Source organism: Eurosta solidaginis, chromosome 1, assembly GCF_040869045.1.
Source record: "Eurosta solidaginis isolate ZX-2024a chromosome 1, ASM4086904v1, whole genome shotgun sequence".
In the NCBI taxonomy this organism is placed as follows: Eukaryota; Metazoa; Arthropoda; class Insecta; order Diptera; family Tephritidae; genus Eurosta; species Eurosta solidaginis.
In genome coordinates, this window is record NC_090319.1 from 217,169,254 (window position 1) to 217,182,168 (window position 12,915).

The following is a 12,915-nucleotide window of genomic DNA, read 5'->3' on the forward strand; positions in this document are numbered from 1 at the left end:
TTTGTTGTATTCTAAGGAACATATTACTCTTCTAAAATACATATGGTACATTCAATGAAGTAGTCACAAACTTACTAGTATAGATGACTAGTATGTTTGCATATTAGTATGGCATTTTACTGCAGGGATATTGAATTTATCAACCACATCTAGAATTCATGCCAAAAAAATGCAATTCAGGCCAGTGAGTAGTGTGTGTAGTGGTCAAAATAGGAAAGTAAGCTTTATTTTTGCAAAAATATTACAGTTTACGAAATTGACAAGCTGCTCGAGTTTTCATTGTGATTTTAAAATGTTGAATGGGCGCGTTTTTATGCCTCGTACTGTTCAGAAAACCATGCGGCAGCGGAAACTCTTATGCATGTTCAAGATAAAAGCTGAGTAATGAATAATGTATGAATATTTATCGTGTTTCTCCCTTATATTCATGAGTTTATAAAAAAAACTAGTTTTGTACGGAGTGAGCTGTATTCGAATCTAGACGCCTTTAATGAACTCGCTGTTTGTTTTTTATAAATATTGTTAAAATCGCTTTGAGAATAAATGGATTGACAAATCTCGAAGATGTTTTTGTTTTGCGGTTACATGATTACTATAGTTTTTATTTCGTACCTAATAACATTATACGAACATATCCGCAAAATCAGACTGATAAAGAATGGAGGTAGAACGCAAAATTTGGAAATATACCCGCAAGCACCGGGACCCTTTCCATGGCCACTATTTGGCAATCTGCATTTATTAGCTTCCAAAAATGCGCCTATAAAATCACTGTCGGTTCTTGCTATAAAATTTGGGGGTATATATTCGTTAACTCTAGGGTCAACTAGATGCGTTGTTATAAGTAATTTGGAGCTGATTCGGGAAGTACTAAATCAAAATGGAAAATTCTTTGGAGGGCGTCCCAACTTCATACGGTATCATAAGCTGTTTGGTGGTGATCGAAACAATTGTAAGCTCTTAACTTTCTTTTTATTTTCTTTATATGTAAGTATAATATAAGTTCGTATGCATAATGATTTACCGATTTCATAAAAAAATCCGTATTTCAACCCCGAAATAATGTCAACATGTATATAAATTAGGGCGGTACTAATTTAATAGATAAACCAGTTTTTTTAGTGTCACTTCTTCAAACGGTAGCACAAAGTTCAAAATATCACGTATAAATATTGGACAAGATTGGAGACCGTTTAGGGGTGACGAACATGATATAAAATTTAAAATTCTCTGTGCAGAGTTAAAAAGTAAAAATTAGTTTTTGTTTTCCAAAAAAGTTAATGGGTTATCCTTCAGCTCCCACATTTAAATGTTTTAAAATTATAGCTAAATACTACTTTTTATCATGTACTCAAGTACTTTGTAATTCCAAACAATTGAAATTCCCTAGAAACCTGTTGTGTTTTATAAGAAAAAAGGAAGTAACCTTAGTCTGTGAAAAAGCTTTAATATTTCTTTTTTCACAGTAACTCATTATGAAAGAAGTAAAAACACAAAATTACCACCAAAATCTTATAAAAGCTTAGATAAGTTAAATGTATGTTTTATATTTACTCATAACTTCCACAAACAATTTAATGAGACATTAAGGTACCAGTACTTAAGGGCCTGGCAAAGTTGACATAGCCATAACCATATTTTTACTTATCCATTTCAATAAGCATAAGTTATTGGTGCCTTAACATAAAAATCGTGAAATTTTCATAAAAGTGAAGAAAACACAAAAAAATAAAACATATTCCACAAATAATAAGTCTCTTAGCGAAAACGTCTCCACAACAATAAATGAAATATACAAAAAGTTAATAAATTCACCAACTCAAAAAATTTTAGGTTATGGATATGGCGAAAAACCAAAAACCAATTGGTTGTCTATGGTATGGTTATGGCTAGGGCGTTATGGTACATCAACATTGACCAATTACATTGATTTCGATAAGGTTGGTTGGATCAGCTGTTTTATATGGATATGGATATGGATACGAAAAGTTTAAACGGCCCTTTATATTGTAACATAAATTCACCTTGTTATTGTTGTAGCATTGCCTCGCCCCATCCAATAGGTGCGACCGATCACAAATTGTCATCAAGTTTCTCTAACGGGAGTCCAAGGAAACATGTGGATGGACCATAGTGAGAGGGGTGTTAGAGGCGTTGGTTCCACATTACAATTGAAGGGATGGTTGGTGTCATGTGGGGACACATTGCAAGCAGGACATACATTTTGTATGTCGGGGTTGATTCTGGCTACGTAAGAGTTTCACCTGTTACAGTACCCAGATCGAAGTTAAGCTAGAGTGACGTGCGTTTCCCAAGGAGAGTTCGCTCCTCTTCTGCTATTTCTGGGTATTTTTCTTTAAGTACTGAATTCGCCTGTCAATTCCTGGCATAGAGGTCGACGCCTCTTTGTGGATATCACTGAGGACCTGCTTGTGTTTTTTTGCTTCATACGGCTGTGTTCTCAGGTGCCGCATTTCCTCAAATTGCTTACGGGATGTCCCCTTAATCCCCTGGGAGGTGTAGCCTCATCAATCAGGTGTCTGTTGGGATGCCCAGGTTTCTAGATATTCAACAGAAAATGTTTGTTTAGCATTTCATTTCTCTCCCTAATGGGAAGTACTCCCGCCTCATTGTGTAGATGCTGTACCCAACGCAGTCGGTTCTATGTCTCGGAGCGACTCGGGATTTGTCCCGACCAAGGGCTGTCATTACAGTATAACCCCATCTAATTTTTTGCGACCCTCCCATAAAGTGTCATCCTCCCAGCAGATCCTTGCAGCGGGACTGCGCCACATTCTCCTGCTCAGGGAAGTTATCGAACCCTATCCGGAACCTGTTCCTGATCCCGGACCAGAGAAATGGTTTTGCTGCGTTTGCCGGAAATACTCTTTTTAGGACGCCCACACTCTTGCCAGTGTGCAACGTGTAAGGGTTGGTTGCACCGGACGGGATGTTATGGGCTAGACCACAAAACCGGACGTCCTCGTAACTTTTACAAATCCTTTGTGGCTCTGTGCTGTTCACGCCCAAGGGCTTTCCGTAGTATGCGCCTTAGCGCTCCCCCCACTACCCTCTAGCAGCCATGCTGCTCAGAAAGCCACAACAATTTCCTCTTGCTGCTCGCGCCACCAGCTCATACGGCCGCTCCTAATCATAACTACAATCTCGGCATTAGAGTCGGTAGCAATGCCGAGCATTAGCCTCCGCCCCCGTCTACTTCTCCCTTTCCAGCACCAGCATTCGAGCAGGTCAGAGATACAGACTCTTAGTCCCTACCACCGTTTGTCAGCACAGAATACATATGTTTGCGACATCTGCCCAACTTTCTAGATATTCTGGTCTCAGTGACGGTAACCCCACGACGGGTTTCATCGCGCCATGCTGCCAGGCCGCAAACCCAACTACACTGGATACCCCAATGCTTACCCAGGGACGTCCAGTCCCAACGCCACAACAGCACTTTCGTCCTGGCATCCCTCAACTCAGACGTAGACACCCGTCACTTACCCCCAGAGTGACGACGTGTCCCCCGTTGCACTTCAGAATAAATCCAACCTCTTTGCAAATACTAGAAAATAGGTAAATTACTGCCGCTTGACCTGGCAGCTCTTTCACCCCTAGTAGCTAGAGCCTTGCCCTCGCGAGCGAAAGAGACGACCACAACACGTGCTCAACCGTTACTTCCTGCAGCCCGCACTTCCTACATCTACAATTACCGACGACGCTTAATTTACAGGCATGTGACGTCAGAAGGAAGTTTCCAGTTAGTATCCCAATCGCAACTTTTTTATTCGGAGGATTTGCCATTGATTTTAGAAATTTTGCAGCCCAACGCTTCTTTCCACCCTTTTCCTGCTCGATGGATCATATGCAACTCCTGTCTCCGTTTTATTTCCACAAGCAAATTAGAATGTCTAACTCATCGATATTTTCGTTACCTTTTGTCCCTGATGGCCGGGAGCCCAGTACAGACATATGGTTCGCCCTGAGCGAAGTCACTCCACACCCTTTGCGCCTATCCACGAACTCTACTGTGGCTCCGAGATCTCTTTCGAAGCTCAGGCACAGGATCATGTAGTATATGCACCCTATATAAGATAACGCTGTCCTGATAAGGTCATACAGCCTCCACACAATGCACCCTGAGGTCTTAAGCATTGTTACGCATAACTTTACCACATAATGACATATATACGAAGTATGTACTATGCATAAAGAAAATATGCAAAAAAGGCAATTGGGATAAGGTTTAGAACAACCATCGTAGGAGTGCGGGCTCGAATCCCACTCCCTGGAGAAAAGGTTTTGAAGAGATTTACAGGGTATAATAGAAACAGCTGTCGCCTTGTCCGTCCTGGTGTCACGTTGTTTAAATTTTTCCCAATTTATTAAATAAATTAAAAATTGTTTCAAATAAATGTTTTCATACACTTAAACCAATAAGGGCAATACCCACTTAAACTCATACAAATAGACAATATTAGTTAATTCATGTGGTTCTATAAATAGAACAAGGTATAATCGAAACAGCTGTCGCCTTGTCCGTACTGATGTCATGTTGTTTACATTTTCCCAAATTATTAAATAAATTATAAATTAAACATTGATTCAAATAAATGTTTTCATATATTTAAAGCAATAAGGGCAATCCCCGTTTAAACTCATACGAATAGACAGCATTGGTTAATTCGTTGTAGTTCTATTAATAGAACACAAGCAACAACACCAAGTTTCTTTGAAACCGCTTACTAAGGCATAACTTTACCACATGATGACATACGAAGTATGTACTGTGCATAAAAAATATGCAAAAGAAGACATTTGGGATAAGGTTTACAACAACAAAGGCATGACGTGGCTGAATGCGCTTGTAACACTTCAACCATCTTAGGAGTGCGGGTTCAAATCCCACTCCCGGGAGAAAAGGTTTTGAAGAGATTTACAAGGTATAATCGAAACAGCTGTCGCCTTGCCCGTCCTGGTGTCACGTTGTTTAAATTTTACCCAATTTATTAAATAAATTAAAAATTGCTTCAAATAAATGTTTTCATAAACTTAAAGCAATAAGGACAATACCCGCTTAAACTCATACAAATAGACAATATTGGTTAATTCTTGTGGTTCTATAAATAGAACGAGGTATAATCGAACCAGCTGTCGCCTTGTTCGTCCTGATATCATGTTGTTTACATTTTTCCCAAATTATTAAATAAATTATAAATTAAACATTGCTTCAAATAAATGTTTTCATACATTTAAAGGGATAAGGGCAATCCCCGCTTAAACTCATACAAATAGACAATATTGGTTAATTCTTGTGGTTCTATAAATAGAACAAGGTATAATCGAAACAGCTGTCGCTTTGTTCGTCCTGATGTCATGTTGTTTACATTTTTCCCAAATTATTAAATAAATTATAAATTAAATATTGCTTCAAATAAATGTTTTCATACATTTAAAGGGATAAGGGCAATCCCCGCTTAAACTCGTACGAATGACAACATTGGTTAATTCGTTGTAGTTCTATAAATAGAACAAAAGCAACAACACCAAGTTTCGAGTAATCGCCATAAAGGTGGACCAGGGGTGACTCTAGAATTTGTTTGTACGATATGGGTATCAAATGAAAGGTGTTAATGAGTATTTTAAAAGAGCGAGGGCCTTAGTTCTATAGGTGGACGCCTTTTCAAGATATCGCCATAAAGGTGGACCAGGGGTGACTCTAACATTTTTTTGTACGATATGGGTATCAAATGAAAGGTTTTAATGAGGGTTTTAAAAGGGAGTGGCCCTTAGTTGTATATGTGAAGGCGTTTTCGATATATCGACCAAAATGTGGACCAAGGTGATCCAGAACATCATCTGTCGGGTAACCCTAATTTATTTATATATGTAATACCACGAACAGTATTCCTTCCAAGATTCTTCTACTTGATATGGTAGGTGTCACACCCATTTTACCAAGTTTTTTTCTAAAGTTATATTTTGCGTCAATAGACCTTGTTTCATCCCTTTTTTCGTATTTGGTATATAATTATGGCATTTTTTTCATTTTTCGAAATTTTCGATATCGAAAAAGTGGGCGTGGTCATAGTCACATTTCGGCCATTTTTTACACCAATACAAAGTGAGTTCAGGTAAGTACGTGAACTGAGTTTAGTAAAGATATATCGATTTTTGCTCAAGTTATTGTGTTAGCGGCCGAGCGGAAGAACAGACGGTCGACTGAGTATAAAAACTGTGCGTGGCTTCAACCGATTTCGCCCTTTTTCACAGAAAACAGTTATCGTCCTAGAATCTAAGCCTCTACCAAATTCCACAAGGATTGGTAAATTTTTGTTCGAATTATGGCATTAAAAGTATCCTAGACAAATTAAATGGAAAAGGGCGAAGCCACGCCCATTTTGAAATTTTCTTTTATTTTTATATTTTGTTGCAACATATCATTACTGGAGTTGAATGCTGAGATAATTTACTTATATACTGTAAAGGTATTAACTTTTCTTTTAAAATTTGGATTTAAAAATTTTTTTTTTAAAAAGTGGGCGTGGTCGTTCTCCGATTTTGCTAATTTTTTATAAAGCAGACATATAGTAATAAGAGTAACGTTCCTGCCAAATTTCATCATAATATCTTCAACGACTGCCAAATTACAGCGTGCAAAACTTCTAAATTACCTTCTTTTAAAAGTGGGTGGTGCCACGCCCGTTGTCCAAAATTTTACTAGTTTTCTATTCTACGTCATAAGTTCAACTCACCTACAAAGTTTCATCGCTTAATCCGTATTTGGTAATGAATTATCGCAATTTTTCAATTTTTCGAAATTTTCGATATCGAAAAAGTGGGCGTGGTTATTGTCCGATATCGTTCATTTTAAATAGCGATCTGAGATGAGTGCCCAGGAACCTACATACCAAATTTCATCAAGATACCTCAAAATTTACTCAAGTTATCGTGTTAACGGACAGACGGACGGACGGACGGACGGACATGGCTCAATCGAATTTTTTTTCGATACTGATGATTTTGATATATGGAAGCCTATATCTATCTCGATTCCTTTATACCTGTACAACCAACCGTTATAGAATCAAAGTTAATATACTCAGTGAGCTCTGCTCAACTGAGTATAAAAAGGGGCAGTGCCACGTCCATTTTTTAAGATTTAAATTTTGTCTCATTTCTTGTTATATTGGCTATTTTTCGCTAAGATTAAACTTATTATTTTTGCCTACGACCCTTTTTAAAGTCATTTATATAAAAGTGGGCGTGGTCTTTAACCAATCTTATCCATTTTTACTAGAAATATTTCCTGCTATTAGGAAAATATGCGTACCCAATTTTGTTAGGATATGTTTATTTTTCTTCGAGTTATGGCTCCCGAAAAATTGAAAAGTGCTTAGACAAAAAAGGAGCGATGTCACATCCATTTTCTAAAATTTTAGTGTTTTCCAATTTAATGTAATAATTCAATTTAGAAAGTCAAATGTTATTGATATAAAGCTCTTTTTCGCTAAGATATAGCTTATTATTTTCGTCTACGACCCTTTTAAAAATCTTTTATATAAAAGTGGGCGTGGTCCTTAACCGATTTTGTTAATTTTTTTTCAAAGCATTCCTTATAGTAAAGGCAATTTCTCTGCCGAATTTTGTTATGATGGGTCTAACGGGTTCAGATTTATGATTAATAACCAACCGTTATCCACTCAAAGTTATAATACCCTGTGTACAAGTACAGCTGGGTATAAAAAGTATTTTTAAAGGGAGTTCGCCTTAGTTCTCTAGGTGGAGGCCTTTTCGAGATATCGCCATAAAGGTGGTCCAGGGCTGACTCTATAATATGTTTGTATGATATGGGTATCAAATGAAAGGTGTTAATTAGTATTTTAAAAGGGAGTGGGCCTTAGTTCTAAAAGTGGACGCCTTTTCGAGATATCGCCATAAAGGTGGACCAGGGGTGACTCTAGAATTTGTTTGTAAGATATGGGTATCAAATTAAAGGTGTTAATGAGTATTTTAAAATGGAGTGGGGCTTAGTTCTATAGGTAGATGCCTTTTCGAGATATCGTCATAAAGGTGGGCCAGCGGTGACTCTAGGATTTTTTTGTACGATATGGGTATCAAATTAAAGGTATTAATGAGGGTTTTAAAAGGGAGTGGGCCTTAGTCCTATGGGTGGACGCCTTTTCGAGATATCGCCATAAAGGCGGACCAGGGGTGACTATAGAATTTGTTTGTACGATATAGGTATCAAATGAAAGGTGTTAATGAGTATTTTAAAAGGGAGTGGGCCTTAGTTCTACAAGTGGACGCCTTTTCGAGATATCGCCATAAAGGCGGACTAAGGTTGGCTCTAGAATTTGTTGGTACGATATGGGTATCAAATGAAAGGTGTTAATGAGTATTTTAAAAGGAAGTGGGCCTTAAGTCTATGGGTGGACGCTTTTTCGAGATATCGCCATAAAGGCGGACCAGTGGTGACTCTAGAATTTGTTTGTACGATATGGGTATCAAATGAAAGGTGTTAATGAGTATTTCAAAGGGGAGTGGGCCTTAGTCCTATGGGTGGACGCCTTTTCGAGATATCGCCATAAAGGCGGACCAGGGGTGACTCTAGAATTTCTTTGTACGATATGGGTATCAAATTAAAGGTATTAATGAGGGTTTTAAAAGGGATTGGGCCTTAGTTCTATAGGTGAACGCCTTTTCGAGATATTGTTATAAAGGTGGACCAGGGTTGATCCTAGAATGCGTTTGTACGATATGGGTATCAAATGAAAGGTGTTAATGAGTATTTTAAAAGGGAGTGGGCCTTAGTTCTATAGGTGGACGCCTTTTCGAGATATCGCCATAAAGGCGCACCAGGGGTGACTCTAGGATGTGTTTGTACGATATGGGTATCAAATTAAAGGAATAAAGGGTTTTAAAAGGGAGTGGCCCTTAGTTGTATATGTGAAGGCGTTTTCCTGATATCGACCAAAATGTGGACCAGGGTGACCCAGAACATCATCTGTCGGGTACCGCTAATTTATTTATATATGCAATACCACGAATAGTATTCCTGCCAAGATTCCAAGGGCTTTTGATTTCGCCCTGCAGAAATTTTTCATTTTCTTCTACTTAATATGGTAGGTGTCACACCCATTTTACAAAGGTTTTTTTCTAAAGTTATATTTTACGTCAATAAACCAATGCAATTACCATGTTTCATCCCTTTTTCGTATTTGGTATAGAATTCCGGCATTTTTTCATTTTTCCTAATTTTCGATATCGAAAAAGTGGGCGTGGTCACAGTCGGATTTCCGCCATTTTTTATACCAATACAAAGTGAGTTCAGATAAGTACGTGAACTGAGTTTAGTAAAGATATATCGATTTTTGCTCAAGTTATCGTGTTAACGGCCGAGCGGAAGGACAGACGGTCGACTGTGTATAAAAACTGGGCGTGGCTTCAACCGATTTTACCCTTTTTCACAGAAAATAATTATCGTCCTAGAATCTAAGCCCCTACCAAATTTCACAAGGATTGGTAAATTTTTGTTCGACTTATGGCGTTAAAAGTATCCTAGACAAATGAAAGGAAAAGGGCGGAGCCACACCCATTTTGAAATTTTCTTTTATTTTTGTATTTTCTTGCACCATATCATTACTGGAGTAGAATGTTGATATAATTTACTTATATACTGTAAAGATATTAAATTTTTTGTTAAAATTTGACTTTAAAAAAAAAGTTTTTTTAAAAGTGGGCGTGGTCATTCTCCGATTTTGAAAATTTTTATTAAGCATACATATAGTAATAGTAGTAACGTTCCTGCCAAATTTCATCATGATATCTTCAAGGACTGCCAAATTAGAGCTTGCAAAACTTTTAAATTACCTTCTTTTAAAAGTGGGCGGTGCCACGCCCATTGTCCAAAATTTTACAAATTTTCTATTCTGCCTCATTAGTTCTACTCACCTACCAAGTTTCATCGCTTTATCCGTCTTTGGTAATGAATTATCGCACTTTTTCGGTTTTTCGAAATTTTCGATATCGAAAAAGTGGGAGTAGTTATAGTCCGATATTTTTCATTTTAAATAGCGATCTGAGATGAGTGCCCAGGAACACACATACCAAATTTCATCAAGATACCACAAAATTTACTCAAGTTATCGTGTTAACGGACGGACGGACATGGCTCAATCAATTTTTTTTTCGATACTGATGATTTTGATATATGGAAGTCTATATCTATCTCGATTCCTTTATACATGTACAACCAACCGTTATCCAATCAATGTTAATATACTCTCTGAGCTCTGCTCAACTGAGTATAAAAATCATGTTTGCCAACCCAGCAGCTATTTTATGACTTAGCACAATTTCCGCACTCAAAACAAATTTTTTCTCCTGACTTAACACGTTTTACTCAATATGTTTTTCCATCACTCCTCCCCTTTAATGATTGAAATACACACTAAAACAATATATTTCACAAAAAATAATATTTATTTGTCAAACTATTTCTAACGGTTCTGATCTGGACTCTTTTGGCGGATGGTGCGTAGTCAATAATTTATTTTTAAATTCAAACAAATGCTTTGTCTTAATCTAAGAAAAAAAAACTGCCACATACTTTATCTACAAAATAAATGCTAAATCTCTTAATCGTTGTCCAGAGAGTAAACACTTGGGTGTAATTTTTGACTCCAAACTCTCTTTTTCTAGTCACATTGGCTTCATTGTTTCAAAATTTGTTGCAATGGTTGGCTTCAGTAGACGTAACACCAGTGACTTTAAGGACCCTATGACGTTGAGGGCACTTTATATATCCTTGTACAGAAGTGGTCTTGAATATTGCTCAATAATATGGAATCCTTTCAATGAATCTAACTCCTATAAAATTGAGGGAAATCAAAATTTTTTACAAATATTGCTTTACGTATGCTTCACTGACCAGACGGCCCCCATCACATACCAGCAGGCGCAAATCGCTTGGCCTTCAGGCTTTGCATGACAGAAGAACTTGTATCTCACTCTGCTTGCCTGTAATGTAATAAGCTTTGGCACGAATTGCTCTGATTTATCTAATTTGTTCATTCCATATATTCCACTGCGTGACCTTCGGCATAATAGATCCAGCAGCATCTCAGACGCAGCAACCAGACTATATATTTCCAAAGGATTTTGATGCGATGAATCGAAATGTGGCCTTAAAATTGCTCTATCAGCTCTGGTTTTCGGGATATCCTAACCTAAAAGTGCAAAAAACACCGTTTTTGCACATACTTGAGGTTATGTAGCCTTGCAGTTGTTTTCTTTCACCAAAATTAAAGGATGGCGTCTTTGTATACAAGTCTTATTCTTTCAAATGGCGTTGAGTTTGCTCAAATATCATTTTTTTTTTCGCTGATATATCGTATTCTGAAATTTTGTGGTGTGGTAGGAGTGGTTTCTAGGGGTTGGGGGATACGGAAGTTGATGGGTAAACAGTTAAGTTGGTTAGCCCACTTGTGGTGTGAGATGTCTATATAAATAAGAATTATTTCAGGAAAAATATGCGAGAAACGCTAACCTAAGGGCTAAGTGGGTTACCCTGCTTGCGGTATGATAGGAGTGATTTCTAGCGGTTAGGGTTGTGTGTGACTTGGTACCCGAGAGTTAGATAGTGTATGGGTGTGGTAAGTTAGCAGAGAGAGGTGTGAGACAAAATTTTAAGAAAAATAAGACTCAATTCAAGAAAATTATTAATCGACTATATCATGTCTATGTTATCTCAATCGATTTTTAGGTGTAGGGAAATTTAGAAACATGAAAATTTCAAAATGCGATATCTCAGCGAAAGAAAATGATATTTGAAACTCAACGCCATTTTAAAGAAGAAGACTTGTACTTAAAGATGACATCCTTTGATTTTGGTGAAAGAAAACATCTGCAATGCTACGGTGTTTTTTGCACTTTTAGGTTAGGATATCTCAAAAACCAGAGCTGATAGAGCAAGGCCAGATCTGGATTCAGCGCATCATAAACCTTCAAAAATATATAGTCTGGTTTCTGGGTCTGAATAATAGTTGAATTTTGTCGGCCTGTGTTATTTATCGAAATAACTCATACAACGAATTATGCTATGAATGAACCTATAACTAGGACTATACATCTACATAGCAAATAGATTCAGTAGTGTTATTAATTTTAGTAACAGCTTATATAAGTTTAAGCTTGAATTGCTTTCTATTTTTAACAAGTCTGTAAGAAAGTATGTAGTTATCGACATATAAAAATTAAAGTAGATAAGTCAGCGCAAAGCATTTATCAAACACCAAATGCATGTCTCAATTGGGTGAATCCAATTTCAAGGGGTTACCAACGCAATATATAGCTTCTCCAACCCAATTGTCAACCTCGCCTACGCGTGGCGAATCATGTTTCATTGACAGCCGAGGCTCTGGCGACCTCAAGTTCCTCATGGAGCTAGTGGTGGGAGGGCGGGATGGCATGGAAGGTTTAATGTGGGCATATAAATCGTTCCCGAGATGGTCGGGCTAGTACCTTAATAGTGCTTTATTACCGGAACGTACCGGATCTATATCCGGCAATGGACCATCAATATCGGCCCAAAGCCTTCGGGGAGTGTCTTTATCGTTAACACAACAACAACAACAAAGCATGTACTTTTGGACTGAATGAATTAAATAAGTAAATAAAATGCGCGCACAAAGAAATGACTAGAAATTCAAATTGATATTACTGACTGGTTGACATAGCACATTTTTTTTGAACAAATGACGACTTAGCACATTTACACATCATTGCCCACAGCACGTAAAAATAAAAATTTTTTTTGTGTGATCGTTGTATTTTGAATTCAGTTTTAAAACTGCATTAAAATACAATTTTTCAAAAAAAGTTACTTAGCACATTTTCACATTAAGCTAA

General features: G+C 37.4%; 1 protein-coding gene across 1 annotated transcript in view; it reads left to right on the forward strand.

Annotated features, from left to right (window-relative positions):
• Nucleotides 1-208: 208 nt before the first annotated feature.
• The window catches only part of LOC137237015 (cytochrome P450 307a1-like), a 491,717-nt gene continuing 479,010 nt past the window's right edge, over nt 209-12,915 (forward strand). Inside the window, exon 1 of the mRNA XM_067760156.1 lies at nt 209-952. Coding sequence (XP_067616257.1) covers nt 565-952 — 388 coding nt within the window. The 5' untranslated portion in view covers nt 209-564. The remainder of the gene's footprint in view (nt 953-12,915) is intronic.